The sequence below is a fragment of the Cetorhinus maximus genome, chromosome 8, assembly GCF_964194155.1.
Source record: "Cetorhinus maximus chromosome 8, sCetMax3.hap1.1, whole genome shotgun sequence".
NCBI lineage: Eukaryota > Metazoa > Chordata > Chondrichthyes > Lamniformes > Cetorhinidae > Cetorhinus > Cetorhinus maximus.
The window spans coordinates 35324078-35345682 of record NC_135886.1 but is presented as its reverse complement, the minus strand read 5'-3'; the positions used below and the strand labels follow the sequence as shown (position 1 = coordinate 35345682).

Genomic DNA, 21605 nt, shown 5'->3' with positions numbered 1-21605 from the left:
TGGCATATCTAATATGCTTTAAGATCAAGAATATTTAGGGAATGTATGAAATCAAGTAAAATAAAGTTGAAAAATAACATTGCAAGATAGAGAAAAATATATAATTTGTCACAAAAAACATATTCAAATTTGCTTTTGCGGAGACTTGTGCAATGAATGATGAATTGGTGAAGTATAATGGTGAAGCATTTAACACAGTCAGAACTAAATTATTTAGTCAAATTGCAAAACATAAACCTGTTTTCATTTAGATAAGGAGAATAATCAATAAAATGTTAGCTCTGAATATTACAAGAGGAAAAATGAAAACAAAACAATTCTAGTTGAATATGATTCTTGAGCAAACATAAAGCAATCTGAAGTTTGTCAAATGTATTGAAGTATGAAACCAAAATATACTTTGACAATCAAAATACTCACTCACTTTTCCAGAACCGCTTCATCCAATGCAGGGTGGCAGGGAGTCAGAGCCTATCCTGACAGACAATGGGCGCTAGGCAGGGTACACCCAGGACCGGATGCCAATGTATCACAGGGCACATGCTCACACACACACACACTGAGGGGCAATTTACTCTAGCCAATCAACCTAGCCAACGCACCTTTGGAAGGTGGGAGGAAACCCACACAGATATGGGGAGAACATGCAAACTCCACACAGACAGGTACCCGAGGTCAGGATTGAGCCCAGCTCCCTGGAGCTGTGAGACAGCAGCACTAACCAATGCGCCACCCCAACCAAAATACTGTCTGTTCTAATTAAACCTTTCTTCACTTTCGTCAGCCACTGTCGTTGCATTTGATGTCTATTATACTACCGCTTCTGGTCTTCAAATGTAGAGCACAGTTGTCAAACCTGAATGATATTGCCTGTTCACTGTACTCATCAAAAAAGGACACTCTACATGCATAGCTGGACACATGCTCAGAGCTTTACTCCTCAAATGACTTTTTTCATGTTATGAGAAAGTGGGCAGCAGAATTGTTCTTTTCTTAATGCTAGAAATGGTCAAAAGTAAGTTTCTCAAGTTCCTAGCATATGCAGCAGACCTTTGGATGCTTTTAAAATGTGGCTTCTTCAGGGGATAGATTATTTTAGCCAAGTGCTCAAATAATGTTAAGGTAATTCATAGAGGTGTAAGGAAAAATTGCACACTGAGCCAAAAATAATAGTAGGAGGGGTGACCAAAGACTTGGTCAAAGAGGTGGCTTTTATGAAGGACGTTTAAGGAAGTTTGGAAGTGGAGGAATTTAAGGATAGATCCAAGAGTATGGGGGTCTAGGTGGCTGAAGATCAAGTGCTAATGGTGGGATGAAGGGAGGGGGGGTGATGCACAAGAGGTTGCAGTCAGGGATATGGAGAGTTTGGTGGGGAAGGACTGTAATGCTGGAGGTAGTTACAAATGTTGGGAGTGCTGAGGCCATAGAGGGATTTAAACATGAAAATGGAAACTTTGGGGAACTGGGAACCAATTTAATTGAGTGAGGATAAGGGTGATGGGCCTATATGAGTTTCTGCTAGAAAATGCAGTGGGGATTTGGATGAGTTGAAGTTTACAAAGAGGGTTGATATTACAGGTTGGCCCTTGGAGCATTGAAAGAATTGAATCTGAAAGTAAATCAGACAAAATTAAGGGTTTCATTGACAAAGGAATTGAATTGAAACTGGGGGAGAGATGTTACAAATTTGGAAATAGGTATATGGGTTTGTGGGTTCATCTTGGGGTTGATTTGGACATGTAGGTCATGAACAGGCTGGTTCAGCCTGAGATGATTGTCAGGGAAGAAGATGGAATCAGTATCAAGGCAATAGAGTGTGTGCTGGGATCAAGCCAATGACTTCTGCCTGCCCAAGATTTAACTAGAGGAAATTGTAGCTCTTCTGAGACTGGATGCCAGTCTTACAATGTGACAGCAGATAGGTAGTGGAGGGTGCCAGAGAGTTTGTGAAGAGGAAGAGATGGATGCATTAGCTGACCCCATGGGCTGATTTTTGAAAAAGAGGTGGAGTCTGGATCAAAAGGAGTTGGGTGCCCATTTTGGCACCACTAGTCTCCGTGCTGGTCCTCTGCCACAACCCCAACTTGAAGCCATTTTTGAAAGAGGTTGGCTCGGGGACAGATTGTCAAGCAGTAGGTAGCCAATTGCCGTTAATGAGATGTAATTAAGGAGCCTATTGAGGGCCCATTCCTATGCCGACTGGAACTTCCAGGCAATGTGGGCAGGAGCTCCCAGAATCAAGTGACAATTATCTTAAGGTATTCTTTGTGTGGTTCCAATTTAATCACTTCATTATTTGAGATCAATGATGTCTGCACTCCATGCTTATAGATGTATTCTGCTGCATATATACAACTGGTGTCCATATTGACTCTTAAATTGCAAATGATTTTAGAATTATTATTTTGGGTATCACTGGGAAGTTTTCCAAATATTTTTAACATCTTTATTTGTTCCACAGAAATTACTTCCCCAGTTCATCTCTATTCCTCTGGAAAGGTTGTGTTGGAAGCTAACAAACAATAACAGGCTTTGTAATCTGAACATGATATGATGCTAGACTAAGCTGCTGCTGGAATAGTCTGACCAATCAATGCCATAACACTTTTCACCTTCACAACACCTTTCACTGAAAGAGAAATGACTTTGATCTGCAGAATGGTCAACGATAACAATAAAAATGAAAGTCAAAGACTTTTGCTGAGATTTTGGACACTTTCTGCTTCAGGATTACATTTTTGTTATATAAAAATCATTTCCCTTTTTCTTTCACTGTTATCTAATTATTTATCAAATTAAATCTGTGGTTTATTTACAAAATATGTAAGTAAACAATGGGAAGTGGCCTTTGGCTTATGGATCCAACTTCTTCCAATGGCCTATGTGTCATATGAACTTGATCAACTCTCACTCATTCTCTGGAAATGAATTATCATGGCCAACATTTCCAAAACGATAGACTTTTCGTTAATCCAAACTGCAAACATAATTCTCAGAATGTCAACTTGCATTCAGCCCTGGCCAGTTCCATTCTGCTGGAGACTTTCCCATTGTCCCAACAGACTAGTCTTAGCTGTTGCCATTGATCAGTGCTTACAGAAAAATGCATCAACTAATATAATTTATGTTACATCCACCACATATTTGTACTCTAAGTATACATTTCAAAAGACTATTTTGTAATAGAAAAACTAATCATCCTTTTTAATTGAGCTACACTTCATGGTATTTTCCCTTAAGTGGTGATCTGACATCTTTTCCTGTTTGATTGGTTAATAACTGTGTTTGATGAAATGCTGCATTGTGATTTTATAGCTTTTGAAAACCCACACTTTTAAAATGAATATTTGAAATGCCTATTAAAATTTTTAGCAGCTGTTTACTCAAAGGAGGCATAGATATAAGCCCAGGCCTTCAGTTCTCAAAGGGAGAGAGGGAGGGTTGTACCCCGGAGGTATCTCAGAAGATGTGCTGGGTGACCCTTCAGGAGACCCCATGCAAGAACTTCACAAGAATTGTCCGGGAAGTTTAAACTTCTGTTGGACAATTATCCTGTGTATCGAACTCTCCGAAGCTCTGATTTAAAGTCAGAGAATTTGGATGGTTCCAACTCGCTTGGGAAAATAGTTACCAAGGAAAAATAAGAAGGATTAAAATCAGTTCTAACTCCCAAGTAACTATACTATACCTCCCACCCCCAGGCTACCGCCCCCAAACTACCCCCCCACCCCGACCACACCCCAACACTCCCGACCCCCTGGAAACCCCCCAATCAAACCTGCCTCCCATTTCCTATCTCTTAGGGGAAAATCTAGCCTTAGGTGTAGGCCACAGCTGAGCAGTCAAGAATGTAGTGGAAGAGAAGCTGAGGTAAGTAGAGTGAAGTTTTGAAGGATTTGAAGGGTTAAGGTTCTTAATGTCAATTTGTCACAGAGTGGGCAGATGATAGACAGAAGTGATTGGAGAGTGGACCTTTGGATGGATCAGAAGAGGAGCTATAGCATTTTGAGTGAGGGTGGAGACTGGCTAGAAGACTATTTGAGGACAAAGTGTTGTGGATGCTGGAAATCTAAAATGAGTACAGAAAATGCTGGAAATTGGCAGCAAGCCTGGCAGCACCTCTGGAGAGACAAACAAGGGTTAAAATTTCAGGTCAATAACCTATTGTCAGAACTGGCCAGGTCAATGATCTGAAACATTAACTATAGTGCTTTATCCACAGGTGCTGCCTGACCTACTGAATATTTCCAATGATTTGAGGATAATTTCTCTATCATCAATTTGTGGATTAAATTCTGGCTGGGGACGGAGATGGAGATGGAAGCATTTGGCATGGGGAATATGGAAAAACTGTCTTAGTAACTGAAATGATGTGGGGGAAGAAAATTTTTCAGATGATCAAGCATTACATCAAAGTTCCACACCTCCATATTTAACCTGAGGCAGTGGTAAGGAGGGAGATTGATGAAGTTAAAACCAAAGGATTGTAGGTGCCAGTCATGTCAAAGAAAAGGTTTTGCTTTTGATGACTTTAAGATGTAGGAAAGTTTGACTCATTCACGCCTTAATTTCAACCAGGAAATTGTAGAGTGTAGAAACAGCCTTGGGATCAATGTAGGAGGCTGACAGATAAAGCTGCGCATCATCAGTATAGAAGCTTGCCCCCCACTGGATGATATTGATGAGCAGCAGCATAAAGAAAGAGCCAAGGGTTCAGTGTAAAACCTCTTGTTCACAAGTACTGTTTCAGTAATGCTTTGACTAAACTTGTCAATTATAGCATTCAATGATGTTGCCTTGTAATATTGTTAATTTTCCAAGATGTAATGTGATAAATAGAGAAGCACTGAAGATTTTCTGACTCTGGGCTGCTTTATGGAATGAGCACCAAATAGGGTTCAATTTAAAGACAATTTAATGCATTTCAATTAGGTATTTGGGAGTAATTTTAACCAAACCTGCCTGACAGGAAACCTCAAGCACCACTTTCATATCTCATCTGATTTTAATAAAGGGTACAATCGTGATCCCATCAGTTTCATGACAGGCGGGTTAGGGTGAATATGCTGCTTTCACGAGAAAGCCATAAGACAGTTAAAGCTTGTTGCCAAATGCAAAGGAAGATTCAAATTGATGAGTACTGACAGCTGAAACTGTCTTAACTGATGAAATAATTGTGTAGACTTCATGACCTTGATTTTTTTTTATTGTCATGTTTCTGCTGTAAGTGTTGCAAAAATTCTGGCCAGTTGAAATTCCAGGCCTACATGTGTGCTCTGTGATCCTCAACCCATTCTCCTTTCCTTTGTGGCAAGATGCTTATGTGTGCAGGACAGAGTCCCAGTGCAAATAGTGCTCCTCAGAGACTGAGGGAAATTAAGGGCAGAAATTTCTGCTGAGTGGGCGGGCCCAACCCGCTCAAGCATAAAATGACATGTATTGATGTTGGGCGAGCGTCCCAACGTCATCGCGCACTCACGCAATATTTTGGTTGGCGAGCGCGCACAGGAGTAGGCAGCACGCGCGCCGACAATGAACAGGCCTATTGAGGCCATTAAAGTTCTAATTGAATGAAATTTTGCGCTGCCCGTCCAACCTTATGGGGGCGTGTTTTTAGCACAGCAAAGTTTTTTTATTTCTGATTTTTTAAATCTCCAGCTCCCTGAGGCAGCTTTGAGCCTCAGGGAGCTTTCATTGCACGCACTCGTGTGCATGCACGTACCTGCGCGCTTGCCCTCCTCCTGCCCCCACCCCAGCAGTGCTGAGTCAGCGTGAAATCGATGTCAGGGCACCATTGCAGGCGGCAGTCAGCTTCATGATCGCTCCCAGGCCCGCCCACCCGACAAGGCCAAAATCCTGGCCTAAGTGTTGCGGCACCATATTATTTGTTGCAGCCTCTTAATGGGGCAGTTGAACAACCGGGAATAAATAAGCAGCGTTCTCTAATGTTAAAAAAAAAATTGCGGGAGGTGCGGTTCAGGGATAGAAGGATAAGAGGATTTGTACTCACATGCAGGTGGAATCGGGGCAAAAAGCAAATATTTGTCATAAAAGATCAAGGAATCTCTGGCACAAGTCTGTTACCCACAGTTTCCCTGCTTTTTTACATCTGTACCAATGATCCCTGTTCCCGAATGCATCTTAGCACATTAATACAGCCCTCTTGTCTCCTGGGTAGGGGCCCAGTTTACAGGTTCCACTGATGCTAAACAGAGCTGACTACTTAAAGGGAGCTGCATATTACAGGGTGGGGGAGAGACAGATTGCTTGCCACCCCCCTAGAAGGAAAGGTAGCTGGAAGCCGATCTGCTCCCACAGTATGCTGCAGGCTGGCTAAATTAACAGTGGGACTTCTGCCCCTCAATGGGAGGAAGTCCCGCCCGCAGCAGCTGTCAGCCAACCTGATTGGCTGGTAGCTCCAGCAGTCCTGGCAGCACCAGGTGTAGGCACACCCTTGGGACTACAGGAGAAGGACAAAGAACACCATGGCTGCCCCAGAAAGGTAAGTCCCAGCATTTTAGGATTGGGAGGGGTCTTGGAGCCCAGAGAGGAGGGACAGAAGGTTGGGGGCCAGATTTGCTAGGGCAGGCGATGCAGAAGGGAGGAGGGGGTGGTGTGCCATCTAGGAGGGAGGCGACACCAATGAGCGTAGGGCAGCCCCCCCCCCCCACCAATTGAGGTGCTCCCTTCCAGCATTTTTTCATGTAGGCCTTAAAAATGGCCTGCCCACTCTTGCCAGCCTCCCCATGCCAACCATATTATGGCATGGGCAGCGTATTATTCTGGTCAATAGGTTTGCTAACAAGCCTAATTGACCTTTAATTATTAATTTAAATACGGCAGGCAGGCTACCGATTTTAGCATCTGCCCACCTAGCATATCATGAGGCGGGCTTGAAGGTGGCGGGCTAGCCACCTGTCCTCTTTTACATGTCCACCTCCCCCCCAGCCACTCGCTGAAAACACACCCAGCAGGAGCACGTGAGATCCAGCCCATTGTGACGGCCATGACATTTTTCTGTGAGGAACCTGCTGCAATTAGTGACAAACCCCCCCCCACGTATCCCTGTCCTCCAGTCAGAAAGAAAGTGACAACCACTGACAGGATAGCTTTGTAGTCTTTGCAGCAAACAATTGTAAGTTGCTAGTAAGTTAACAAATGAAGAAGCCTGATAGACCACCTGGGGACTTCTAGATTGTACGTTCTGAGAAAACCTGCCTCGTTTTGTTTTGTTTACCCCACAATCCCTCAGCTCAGAGAGATGCAAATGATATCAGCCCGGCTGCAGAGCAGAGGGGAAAGTGCCTCCTTCCAACTGCAATCAGCAGCAGGAGCCAGGTTAATCTTTATCCTCTGCAACACACAAGCCAATTTGCAGGGGGCAAAATTCATTTGAAGCATCTCTCCGCAGAATTATCTCGATTCCCCAGGGCGGACAGTGCCATGGGAAGCTAGCTGTTTGGGCCGCACAGCATTCTTCAGAGATATTTAGAAGTGGTCTACGTGAACAAATTTCTCCCCCACATGTCTCTGTGGATGACCTTATCCAAATGAGCCTAGAGTGGGCGTCTAACATGGATTGCCCATTCACTGGGAAAATTCACGGTGCCTTCAGAGAATCAACAGAATTAATATTGAGCTCATGATTTGAATGCCTAAACTTTGGAGATTCAGATGAGAATAGGTGTTATTAACAAGAAATTATTGCCACAGGATATAAAGATCACTAAATGTTTGATATACAAAGGTTCTGCCAAATTATTTTCCACAGATATTTTCACCTTCTTTAATATTCAAATAACTATTTCAGATCAATTATGTGGTCTGAAATTGTTCTCTACAGAAGTGATTCTTTCAGATGCTGAGTCATTCCATTCTTACCGTTCCTGAAGGCGGCTTTGTTTAATTGATTTGAATGATGCAGAGAAAGTTGATGAGGGGTCCATGTTCTCTTTTGCGGGTTGACCTTGACAGCTCACAGTATGTACCGAAATAGAAGCTAGCCCAGGCTGTACCATGCTGTGCACTGAATATACCTCAGAAGGAGGCAGGTCTGGGCTGAGACTACCTGCTGGCTCCATGATGTCCTGGCCGGTGTGGACGCAAAAGGCACTCTTAAATGGCAATTAATCTGTAAATCGTCAGAAAAGAAAATTTGTTGTGGTGAAAAGCATTGTGTATGCTTTGAACAAAATTCAAAGTCACTTTGCAGTTTAGCCCGAAGAATATTGAATTTTATTTCAAACTTTGAAGATATCTATATATGTGCAACTATAACTTTTTTAAAAAAAACATAGCCTTCATAATGGGCATAATAAAATATAATTTGAGAATTGCACGAGGCAACAAAGTTATTATTGCGTGCTAATCATTAAATATAAATATCAAAACAAACATCTATCATAATCCTTAGTTAATATAACATAGACATGTTTAATGTAATTTATGGATCAGAATAATACCTGAGATTTCTACTAAACAAAAAATATGCTTAAAAACAATGAGCTTGTTTCTACTGCTTCCTGCAATTTCTTTAACTAAAGCCCAGAGGGGAAATGGAACCTTTTGAACAATTCAGGATTTCAGCATTTTATTGATCCAATACACGTTGCTCATGCAGTAAGTTACTGATGTTATTTGTTAAGCTACTGTACTTAACCAAACCTTTTGTGGTTAGATGTTTACTGACTTAGTTTTATAGAGTATTCTTTTGATTTTCATAATAATTTAATATTTGATTTGACTAGTAATTGTATTAGCCCAGGTAATTAAATATTAAAAACTATTCATGGGCACAATACATCTCACTGCATCTTTTTCTATGTTGATTCAGCAGTTAGCACAGCCAGACTGTCTAAAAAGAGTTAAGTTAATTGAAGGTATTTTCATTTACTGAGGAAAACAGAGGTGGAGAACACAGTCACTGCTTATTTAGTGACTTAGTTGAAAGCAGCACAATTTCCATATCCTTTCTATTCCCTGGCTATGTATGACTTTGTAGTGCACTAAGTATAGTTTGTGCTCGATTCATGTTGAATGGGCATTGCATTAAAATGAGAAGAATAAAGCATTTCATTTCTACAGTTGTGCCTTTATCTTTTTTTTGCAACTTGATGACTTCTTTCACGATCAAAAAGGTCGGCCGTCAAAATGGTTAAGCATGCATTCCTGAAATTTACTGAGCAAAGATAATTGATGATGTAACAAACAGTTACTTTTAGTTAAAGCTGAGGAATTTGTTATTCCCCCTCCCGGGAGTTTTCTCCACCTGCCTTGTCCTCTCCTCAATATATTTGCTCCTTCTACGGTACAGTTCTATGGACACAAGTTACTACTTGGTAATTCATCCAAGTGTCTGACTTTCATAGTCAATGTTGCCAGGCTACTTGAAAGCTGGGGAATGGTGGGGAATCACAATCCCTCGACATACACACACCCCAATTCTAGTCGGGGTTTCTGTAGCAATCAGGAACTCTGATAGGATTTTCTCTGTATGTGAAAGTATGACATGCACATTAGTGGCCTGAATTTTACCCTTGGCAGGCCGGCGTAATCGGCAGGCCCGCGACTGGTCTGGAAACGGGCCTCCACCCGCATTCAGCCCCCAAGAGAGATTTCCATGCTGACTGGCCAATTCAGGCCCACCCAGCATGAAACGTGTTCTCCCAATGGTCAGGAAGGAGTGGACGGGTCGGGGGCCTGTTAGCCGCTGGGTCACCATTGGATCCAGTGGCCAGTTTAAAAACAGCACAGGTAGCTCCTTGAAGGCTGCCAGGGAAGAACGTATCTTCTGCGTTGTGAACACTGAAGTTATGGCATCAAGTGTAGCTGGTGATGCCAGGTGGAAGGGTGGGTTGGGTGGTCACTGGCCCGCCCCGGGTTTTCAGATGAGTGCCTCGCGGTCCTCCTGGAGGAGGTGGCTGCCAGGAGGGACACCCTTGTCCCCAGAAATGGAAGAAGGAGGCTATCGCACCTGACAAAAAGAGCTTGGGAGGAGGTGGCAGCCCAGGTTAGCAGCCACGGCGTTGTGCGGCACACATGGATGCAGTGTCGCAAAAGGTTTAACGACCTGCTGTGCTCGGGAAGCGTGAGTACCATGTTGGCATGGATCTGTGTGTTGAAGCGTTAAGGGTTGGCCATCCCCCTGTGGAGTTCAGGGGTGTTAGAGTCTGAGTGCCAATTGTCAATGAAGCCGGAGTTGGCCAAGGAGGTGAGCCTTGGCTGCTTGGACTGAGCGCCTTGCGCCTCGAGGCCCACAAATCGGATGTGCCCTGCCAGGTGCTCCTCAGGTGGGGTTGGCCAGGCTGCAATGGCACTGCAGATAGAGAGTGGACTAATCCATGCTCCTCTGTCCTTTCAGAATAAAACAGCCCATAACAACATTGAAAGGTTGCCGACAGGCAGAGGCCCCCCAAACCTCCTAATCCTATCCAGATTTGTGCAGGATGCCTTAGAGCTGGAGAGGCGCCACACACCTCGGTCAGCCGGTCATGGAGAGGCTGGGGTGTCAGACGAAGGTAAGAGTGCAGTGCACAGAGCTGAGAGTTTCAGATGGTACAAACACTTGTGTGTAGTCTCATCATTGATGGGAGCCTCAAAGCTGGAGTCCCCATTGATCATTGAAAGGCGATGGCACCATGATGCAGATCTCCATTGTCTCACCAGGGTGCCTGGCATGCACAGTGACAGTATCATGACTTAAACTAATGACATATCATTGTTCTCCCTCAGATTTGCCAGCATGCACTCAATCGCAGGACCCCAAAGAGCACCCCTGATGCCAGAGGACCGCCAGGATTCACATGCACCTGTGTCACACCCCGCTCTCTGAACCAGGCACCAGTGCAGATACCAGCACCTCGGTGGGCGTTAGATCCTTGGCTAGAGTGTCAGAGCACAGCAGTGAGGGCACTTCACACTTGCTTGATGAGCAGGCGGAGGCAGAGAGTGCCCAGGGTGCCAGCAGTCAGAGGGCTGATGGAGACCAGGGCGATGCTGAGTCAAAGGCAGATATGAGCCTCTGGAGTCGTCCATTAGCCAGTAGATACTGGATGTCCAGCGGGATGTGCGGGAAGATCTGGCGGAGATCCATCAGGGTATGTGTGCCATGGTCTCTGTTGTGGAAGGGGCCATGCGGAGCATAAGCACTGCAGTAACCCTCATAGCTGAACACACTGCCTCCTCCATTGAGAGAATGGCGACTCTCATGGACAGGCAGCTCAAGTAAAAGAATCAGGAGTTCCTGGGTTTGTGCTTCAACCTGCAAGCTCTCACACAGGCATTGACCTCAGATGTGTCGGTGCCAGTATTGAAGATGGATGGGGCACCCAGTATCATCAATGGTGAGCAGGGAGATCCAGAGTGGCCCCACATTGGTGCACAAGCTGCTTATCGTCTCTGTGGACTTCTCTCAGGGTGCTCTGCATGATATTAGCTGCTCCTCCACCCTTCTGCCAGTGACCGTGGCATCTGATGAGGCTGTGGTGACTGGGCAGATGCCAGCCGTGGCACTGGCCGCTCCCTCCCAGGTGGGGCTAGCACAGGCTCCACTGGCCAGACGACAACTGTCAAAGTCAACAGGGCCAACAAGACACCAGAATCAGCCAGTTGCCTCCAAGGCTGCTGCCAGAGAGGGTGCGGCAGGGTACCCCGGGACATCCCGGGCACCAGGACGTAGCACTCGCAAGTGTAAGTTTAAGGCACAATGAGCACAAGAGGGACTGGTCACAGGTGATCTTCCGTTGTGTAATGGTTAGTTTATGTTTTCCGGTCTGGGAATTAAGACCAGAGAAAGTGATGTTAATTGTTTTGGGTTGTCAAAATAAGATAAATTTTGTTTTTGTCTTAATGGCCTGAGTATGCTTCACCTTTGTATCTTTCTGTTGCAGAGTACACCAGTATATAATGCTGGACATGAGTGGCTCTAAACCTTATTGCACAGGCACTGTGTGGATTTTAGGTTTAAATGAAAGGATAATTTTAGACATCCGGGGTGGAGGAGGCAGCCCTTGCTTGAGGTGGAAGCAGATCTTTGGCAGCCTAGCTGAAGGAGTGTTGGATCTAGGCATCCCTAGTGTCTCCTGCCTCCCTGAAGGATACAGAGGTCTGCCTCCATGCCCTCAGCGTTCTCCTCACCGTGCTCCTTTTCTGACTCACTACTGGATTCATCCTCTGTGGCCTGTGGAGCTGCATCAAGATCCTCTTCCTCCAGTGGATCCCCCCTTGCCAGTGCCAGATTGTGGAGAGCACAGCATGCAATCACTATCAGTGACACCCGCTCTGGGGGGTATTGTAGTGTTCCCCATAAACGGTCTAGTCATTAAAAGCACGTCTTCAGAAGACATATGGTTCTCTCTCTCTTACTGCCCTGACTCCTGTTATAACGCTGCTCTGCCTCTGTTCTTGGGCGGCGGAGAGGCGTCAGAAGTCACCTTTTCAATGAATAGCCCCTGTCACCCAACAGCCATCCATCCAGTTGGGCTGGAGCACTGAATAGCCTCAGCACCTGGGAGTGTCTGAGGTCATAAGCATCATGGGAGCTGCCAGGGTACCTTACATAGATTTGCAGAATCTGCATCCTGTGTCACACTCTTTCTAGACCTTCAGTTAGTGGAATCCCTTCCTGTTGACGAAGGCACTCGGCTGACCCGCTGGCGCCTTGACGGCCACGTGTGTGCAGTCGATTGCAGCCTGGATGCGGGGGAGCCCAGCAAATGCTGCAAAGCCTCTGGCTCACTGTGTCTGGCTGGCCTCGTCCGTGCGGAAATGAATAAATGTTATTAACCGCCTGAACAGAGCATTAGTCATCAGCTTGATGCAGCTTTTTTTAAATTCATTCACGCGATGTGGGCTTCGCTGGCTGGGTCAGCATTTATTGCCCATCCTTAGTTGTCCTTGAGAAGGTGGTGATGAGCTGCCTTCTTGAACCGTTGCAGTCCATGTGGTATAGGTGCACCCATAGTGCTGTTAGGTAGGGAGTTCCAGGATTTTTACCCAGCAACAACGAAGGAACAGCGATATATTTCCAAGTCCGGATGATGAGTGGCTTGAAGGGCAACTTCCAGGTGGTGGAAGTTCCATCTTTCCCATCTTGTCCTCCTAGGTAGTTGTGGTCATAAGTTTGGAAGGTGCTGTCTAAGGAGCCTTGGTGAATTCCTACAGTGCATCTTGTAGATGGTACACACTGCTGCTACTGTGTTTCAGTGGTGGTGGGAGTGAATGTTTGTGGATGTGGTGCCAATCAAGTGGACTGCTTTGTCCTGGACGGTGTCCAGCTTCTTCAGTGTTGTGGGAGCTGCAGTCATCCAGGCAAGTGGGGAGTATTCCATCACACTCCTGACTTGTGCCTTGTAGATGGTGGACAGGCTTTGGGGAGTCAGGGGGTGAGTTACTTGTCACATGATTCCTAGCTTCTTACCTGTTCTTGTAGCCACAGCATTTATATGGCTAGTCCAGTTCAGCTTCTGGTCAATCGTAACCCCCAGGATGTTGATAATGGGATATTCAGTGATAGTAATGCCATTGATCATCAAGGAGTGATGGTTGGATTCTCTCTTGTTGGAGATGGCTATTGTCTGACTTGTGTGGCGCGAATGTTACTTGCCACTTGTCAGCCCAAGCCTGGAAATTGTGCAGGTTTTGCTGTATTTGCACATGGACTACTTTAGTATCTTGAGGAGTCACGAATGGTGCTGAACATTGTGCAATCATCAGAGAACAACCTCACTCCTGACCTTATGATGGAAGGAAGGTCATTGATGAAACAGTTGAAGATGGTTGGGCCTAGGAATTCCTGAGAAATTCCTGCAGTGATGTCCTAGAGCTGAGATGACTACCTCCAACAACAACAACTATCTTCCTCTGTGCTAGGTGTGACTCCAGCCAGCAGAGAGTTTTCCCTCCTGATTCCCATTGGCTCTAGTTTTGCCAGGGCTCCTTGATGCCACACTTAGCCAAATGCTGCCTTGACGTCAAGGGCTGTCACTCTCACCTCACCTCGGGAGTTCAGCTCTTTTGTCCATGCTTGAGCCAAGGCTGTAATGAGGTCAGGAGCTGAGTGGCCCTAGCTGAACCCAAACTGGGCATCATTGAGCAGGTTATTGCTAAGCAAGTGCCGCTTGATGACCCCTTCCATTACTGTTGATCGAGAGTAGACTGATGGTGTGGTAATTGGCCGGGTTGGATTTGCCCTGCTTTGTATGTACAGGACATACCTGGGCAATTTTCCACTTAGCCAGTAGATGCCAGTGTTGCAGCTGTACTGGAACAGCTTGGCTAGGGGTGCGGCAAGTTCTGGCGCACAAGTCTCCAGTACTAATGCCGCAATATTGTCAGGCCCTATAGCCTTTGCAGTATCCAGTTTCTTGATATCACATGGAGTGAATCGAATTGGCTGAAGACTGGCATCTGTGATAATGGGGCCAAGATGGACCATCCACTCGGCACTTCTGGCTGAAGATTGTTGTGAATACTTCAGCCTTATCTTTTGCTCTGCTGTGCTGGGCTCCTCCGTCATTGAGGATTGGGATATTTATGGAGCCTCCTCCTCCAGTTAATTGTTTAATTGTCCACCACCATTCAAGACTGGATGTGGCGGGACTGCAGAGCATAGATCTGATCCGTTGATTGTGGGATCACTTATCTCTGTCTATCACTGGCTGCTTATGCTGTTTGGCATGCAAGTAGTCTTGTGTTATAGGTTCACCAGGTTGACACCTCATTTTTAGGTATGCCTGGTGCTGCTCCTGGCATGCCTTCCTGCACTCCTCATTGAACCAGGGTTGATCCCCTGGCTTGATGGTAATGGTAGAGTGGGGGATATGTCGGGCCATGAATTTACAGGTTGTGCTTGAGTACAATTCTGCTGCTGCTAATGGCCCACAGCGCCTCATGGAGGCCCAGTCTTGATTGCTAGATCTGTTCAAAATCTATCCTATTTAGCACGGTGGTAGTGCCACATAACACAATGGAGGGTATCCTCAATTTGAAGGCTGGACTTCATCTCCACAATGACTGTGCAGCGGTCACTCCTACTGATACTGTCGTGGATCTGCGGCAGGCAGGTTGGTGAGGATGAGGTCAAGTATGGTTTTCCCTCTTGTTGGTCCTCTCACCACCTGCCACAGACCCAGTCTAGCAGCTATGTCATTTAGGACTCGGTCAGTAGTGGTGTTACCGAGCCATTCTTGGTGATGGACACTGAAGTCCCCCACCAAGAGTACATTCTGAGCACTTGCCACCCTCAGTGTTTCCTCCTCCAAGTGCCATTCAGCATGGAGGAGCACTGATTCATCAGCTGAGGGAGGGCGATACGTGGTAACCAGCAGGAGTTTTCCTTGTCCACATTTGACCTGATGACATGAGATTTCATGGGGTCCAGAGTCGATGTTGATGACTCTAGGGCAACTCCCTTCTGATTGTATACCACTGTGCCGCCACCCTCTGCTGGGCCTGTCCTGCCGATGGTGATGGTAGTGTCTATGATTCCATGAGGATGTCTATGTCAGGCTGTTGCTTGATTGGTCTGTGGGACAGTTCTCCCAATTTTGGCACTAGCCCCCAGATGTTAGCAGGGCTGCGATTGCCGTTGGTCGCTGCCAGGTGGTCCATCCGGTTTCATTCCTTTTTTGTGACAGTTTGTTACAACTGAGTGTTGTAACAAACATCGAGAGGGCATTTCAGAGTCAACCACTTTGTCACATGTCGGCCAGACCAGGTAAGGATGACAGATTTCCTTCCTTAAATGTGAACCAGATAGGTTTTTACAACAATCAACAATGGTTTCATGGTCATCATTAGACTTTCAATTCCAGATTTTTATTGAATTCAAATGCTGTGAAAGGATTTGAACCCAGATCCCCAGAGCATTACTAGTCCATCAACAATACCACTACGCCATCACCTCCCCAGCTGATTGGGACACTCCACAAATATACCCCACTGACTGCTGGAAAGATCCAGAGGCATAGAAGTTGAGGGCCACTGTGACCTTTAGAGCCACTGGCATGGGGTTTCCACCCATACATTTGGAAGTGATCTTAGGCCCAATCATCTGACAATTGGAGGTCACAGTCTCCCTGGAGAGCCATAGCCTCCTTCGGCCTTGCCCCTCAGACATATTGTGGTAGCTGCATCACCACCTGTAAACCCTGGCAGCAGGATAGTGGCGTCTTCGGCGGCCCCTTCCACCTTGGACCACCTGCTGTCCCTGCGCCCCCTTGTGCCTGCGCCGCTGCTCCTACAGGTTGCTCCCCTGGAAGCTGCATTGGGACAGCTGGCTTCATCCCCCTTCTGCCCCTCTCTTCCTCCTCAGAGGAGGTGCCACCAGCAGAGACCATAATCCCCATTACCAGGGTAGTAGAAGGCTGTCTGATATCTGGAAGGGTCCACATGGTCAAAATCCTCTGGGGGCATTGGAGACACCAATGAGTCATGAAATGAAGCCTAGAAATGCTAAGAATGAAGCTCAGAACAGAGATGAAGCTGTCAACTCCAAATATGCAACCAGCAGCAAACTATCTTCGAAACTCCTCACTACTCACACTGGCAATCCTGCTGAAAATTTTTATCCCACCCTTAGATGAGGTCATGGAAAATGTGAGCTGCCCCCCCCACCCCTCACCCCCGCCTGCTTTGCCCATGCAACAAGTGTGAAATCACAAGGGCAAAGTAAAATCGGTTTCAATTGGGTTTTTAATAATCTTAAGTGGCCTCTTAATTGATGGCAGGCATGACTCCAACTTCCGTATGCACGCGCTGACCTGAAGATTGCTCGCTTGCGGGATGAAGTCGGGACGCTCGCCCAACGCCTTCTCGCGCTATTTTGCGTTCGATGAGGTCGGGCATTTGCTCGATCGGGTTGGGCGTGCGCCCGCCCACGGGGCATAAAATTCTGCCCAGTGTGTGGCTATGTGCGGGCCAGTGTGCGGGCGCACGCCCAACCCGAACATGTTGTAGTATGACACACAGATTAATGTGCATGTGATGCGTGTTTCTATGTATGTTGTAGTATGCCACATGGATTGAAGTGTGTGTGATGGATCTTTTCATGTACATTGTAGTCTGATGAACATACTAATGTGTGGATACTGGGCTGTTCTGCATATGTTTAGTATGATGCACTAATATGGGGATAATCAGTCTTTCTAAATATATTGTAGTAATGTGCACAGATTAATGCGTTGGCACTTCTGAGGCACTAAATAAATACTTTGCATCAGTCTTCACTGGAGAAGAGGATTCTGTCAATGTAGCAGTTACAAATGAGATAGTAGCAACAGTGGATAGATTTAGAAATAGGTGAAGAGGAGGTGCTCCAAAGGTTGGTAGTGCCCAAAGTAGAAAAGTTAACTGGTCCGGCTGAGTTGTATCCTGGTTTACTGAGGGAAGTGAAGGTGGAAATTGAGAAAACTTTGATCACAATCTTTCAATGTTCCTTAGATATGGGGTTGGTGGTGGAGGGTTGGACGATAAACCCAGCTTTAAAGGCCAGTCAGACTAACATCATGGTGGAGAAACTTTTAGAGATAGCTATCCAGGAAAAAAAAAGTACATGATAAAATATAGACTAATAAATGAAAGTCATCATGGATTTGTTCAAGGCAAATCATGTTTGACGAACTTGATTGAGTTCTTCGGTGAAGTAATGGAAGCAGTTCATGAGTGCATTGTGGTTATGTATATAGGGGCTTTCAGAAGGCATTTGACCAAGTACTATGTAATAGAATGATTAGCAAGATGAAAGTCCATTAAAGGGACTATGGCATGGATACAAAATCGGGTCAAGGACAGAAACAACAAAGAGTGATGAGTGGTCGTTTTTTTGACTGGAGGAAAGTATAAAGTAGTATTTCCCAGGAGTCAGTATCAGGATTACTGCTCTTTTTGATATTCATTAATGACCTTGTCTTGGGTATATAAGGCATAATTTCAAAATCTGCAAATGTCATGAAACTTAGGAATGTATAACAATGAGAAGACTAGAGCAGGCTTCAGGGAGGACATAGCCAGACTTGCGTAATGGGTAGACATAAGGCAGATGAAGTTTTATGCCGAGAAGTGCGACATGATTCATTTTGGTAGGAAGAAGGAGGACAGGCAACATAAATTAAATGGTACAATTTAAAGGGTAGGAGGTGAGGGAGTGCAGGAACAGAGAAACCAGGTGGTTTTTGTACACAAATCTTCGAAGGTGGCAAGTTGAGGAAGTCATTAAAAAGCATGTAGGTTCCATATCTTCATCAAATAGAGACTTGAGCCCAGACTTCTGTCCCCGGGTCCGGTTCACTGTGTCGGGGGATTTCCCAGCTCGGCGAACCTGACCTTTATAAATGACTCCGAAGAAGAGTCATATGGACTTGAAACGTTAACTCTGTTTCTCTTTCCACAGATACTGCTAGAACTGGTGAGTTTTTCCAGCATTTTCTGTTTTTATTTCAGATTTCCAGCAACTGCAGTCTTTTGCTTTTATCTTTACAAATGACTGCCTGTAGGTTGGATTTTTGGTTGGGGAGGATGGTGGGTGTGCGGGCTGTAAAACAATTCAGAACGGGCGACCCTGGAAGTGGAGAGGGTTTGGAGATGGGCCCAGTGTGGGTCGGGCACCTCGGTTGCATGTATAAAGCGCCCCCTTGGAGTTTCAGTCCTGGCGAATGAAGCACGTTGGAAGCCTTGGAGGAGACTTTGTGGAGTGGTCAAGTGAGTGTCAAAGCTCTAAATGTTGTCCAACTGTTAGATTATCCTAGAACGGATGGCCGATCAAGGACGTACCCTATGGGAGAACTGTCACTGAATGCTTGCTAATCAAAAGTGTTCTGAGCTAAACCACTGAGTGGATTCCCAAGACATAACCATGGAGATAGCATTGTCTTGCCATGCAGAGGAAGTTGCAGTGATTTAGTAAACTGGCTTGGCTCAGTGGACGAATGAACAGCATTGCTATACTCATTACCCAATCCACTTGCTCTGTTTGCACTTGTCTCTCTGGATGCGCCCAGACTGTGGACCTTTGACCTCACGTTTGTACAGTGTAACGGCATAACAGTCTGTATAAGACAGAGTAAGCCAGTAAGGCTGTCAGTTGTGCTTGAGCACAACATGTCACCTTGGAGTGGCTTCCACAACATAAAGGGCACCAAGAGTATTTGCAGAGCCCTTCTCTCAACCACATTATTGAGAGTATTCATAGATGAGATGATGTACATGGTTAGAGCATGTAAGCATAAAAATGTGAATTATAGCAATGTATTCTGAGTTGCTCATGACGCTTCTCACCTTACATTTTCATTAACTAACTTATTAATTCATAGAATGTAGCAGAGATCAGGTGCATCCAAAGGGATGGGGCCAGTTGCTCCATCTTTTTTTGGCCGGGACCTGGAGGCCCTGGTAGAGGAAGTCCAAAGGTGAAGGGGCATCTTTCACCCAGCTGGCCATCATAAACTGCCTGCCACAAGCAAGAAAGCTTGGGTTTAGATTGCGGCAATGGTGAGCACCACCAGTGAACACAGAAGATTGCGGACTCAGTGTCACAAAAGGTTCAGTGACCTTTTGCGTTCTGGCAAGGTGAGTAGCTTGGCTCGTAGGCACAGAGGTCAAAAGGAAAGGTCACAAGAATGAGACATAGCACATATAACACTCAATGCTGAAGCAGAGGATTGTGTAAGCAGCTCATTTATCTACATGCAAAACATGTGAATAGGCAGCATAATACGCAGGCATATTGAAGAGCAATATCTCTGCACACACTCCATATGAGAGTGACATAAATCAATTTTGTGGCTGCAGAACCAAAAGGGGGAGATGGACCAGACTGGGGTTGGGAGAGCCCACTTGGTGTCCTTGGGCCCTGTGGGGCAAATGGCCCTGGAGACTGGCAGGATGCGGGAGCTGCTGGCTGTCTGTGATGGTGAATCTCCTGTAGCAGGTGATAAAGGAGGTGTTGAACTTACATTGGTACATGGTGGTAATGGTGGAGGTTATGCTGTCACTTTGCTGAGCACAATGGGATGTTGGCATGAGAGGAAGCATAACAATAGAGTTGTGTCATAGGGGCTGCAGGAGCAAGGTTAAGGCAAGGCTGTGCAACAGAGTATGTTTCCACAATGAGAATGACTTTACCTAAATACCTCATTTTGTGTCTCTTGCAGGTCCAAGCTCTGCTGGCTGTACCCATGGATCCATTCCATCCCGAAGATGAGGAAGAGAGGAAGAGATGTCCGAGGAGGCAGCGTCACATCAGACTAGCCCACACTCCGTCAACTCAGGCACAGGTACTTCAGAGGGCTGTAGCATGCGTTTAGAGTCATTGGCACAGTATGAAAGTCACTGTACCAGAGTGCAGGAGGATGTGTCAGAGTCTGAGACACCTGTGCATACTCCCTCTTGGAGGAGGAAGGAAAGTCATGATGATGCTCCTGTGGGAAGGAACGTGGAGCCTCAGGAGTCAGCTTTTGGGGCACAGTGTTTGTCAAATCAGGAGCAGATGTGTGGACATCTGACGGAGTTTCTTGAGGCAGTGGGAGCTCTTGGACTGCAAATGGAGGAGTCCAGTGCCATCATGAGCTCCACACTATCCTGAGGGCTCAGCCATATGAGCTCTGACCATGAGAGGTTGGCCAATTTCATGGAGAGACATGTGCAGCAACACAAGGAATGGATGCAAGTGCTGCGACGTCCTCCCTCAGGCCTCGAGCAGTCTGCTCAGAGTATGAGCACTGGCATCCACAGAATACACGAGGAGCTGCGTACCTTTAACAAGATAGTCACACTGTTGGCACAGCAGTTGCTGCATTGGACAACTGCTGCGTACCAGCAACAAGCCTCATTGACCCCACCTCAAGGCCAAGCCGGGGCTATGGAGGTAGCTGAGGAGGGTGAAGGCATCGAGAGCTCTTCAGCACCCTTATCCTCTGCCATTCCCCTGCCCCTCTGCCAGAGCCCTCGTCTGCTCTACATGCGCCAGTGACCATGCTGTCCATGCAGAGATGCAGAGGCCACAGACTAAAGTAGGTCCCCAACAGGTGCCTGTAGGATGAGGCCGACCACCACGCTCCTCTTTGTCCTTTAGATGGAGAAGTGAGCAGCCTGCCTCCACCTCCTCCAAGACAACAAGGCAGGTGGTCAGGGGTGGGGGGAGGGGGGGCACTTCATAGGAGTGTGAGCAAGTGCAGGGCATCATCTCACCCAAAGCAATAATGGGTTCACCATGGCTACTGTATTTACATTCTATATAGCATATTTGAGCTCTTGTCCAATATATTTCTTTTCACTACTACATTCTGTGTGTGCATGTGTGTGTGTACAATAGAGAGCTCAAAAGGAATGATAAAAATGTGAGTAACATTGAGAGTGCAGGGTGAGTTGCATATTGACATGGCTTCACCAGGAGCAATGATGTAGCCTGATTGGTGAGGCTTGTAAGAGCTTCTTCCTTCTCTGTTGTATCAGAGAGAGTCCAGTGGTCAAAGTCTCAGCCACTAAAATGCTCCTTGTATCCTTTAGTTTCCATTTAAGTGTGAGATTAACGGAGGCTGAATGATCCAACTCCATGACAAAATGTTGGTTAGCAAGTGCATTTGAAGCATAAATTCTGGATGCTAGACATT

General features: G+C 46.0%; 1 protein-coding gene across 4 annotated transcripts in view; it reads right to left on the bottom strand.

The window, feature by feature from the left end:
* LOC144683554 (receptor-type tyrosine-protein phosphatase R-like) overlaps positions 1-21605 on the bottom strand; it is a 110698-nt gene that overhangs the window by 76261 nt on the left and 12832 nt on the right. For 3 of the 4 annotated variants that reach the window (XM_078546680.1, XM_078546679.1, XM_078546681.1), the window contains exon 3: positions 7882-8131. The exons of the other annotated variant lie outside the window; for it this stretch is intronic. In XM_078546680.1, the coding sequence (XP_078402806.1) occupies positions 7882-8081 (200 nt within the window). In that variant the 5' untranslated portion in view covers positions 8082-8131. The remainder of the gene's footprint in view (positions 1-7881; positions 8132-21605) is intronic. 4 annotated transcript variants of the gene reach the window in all.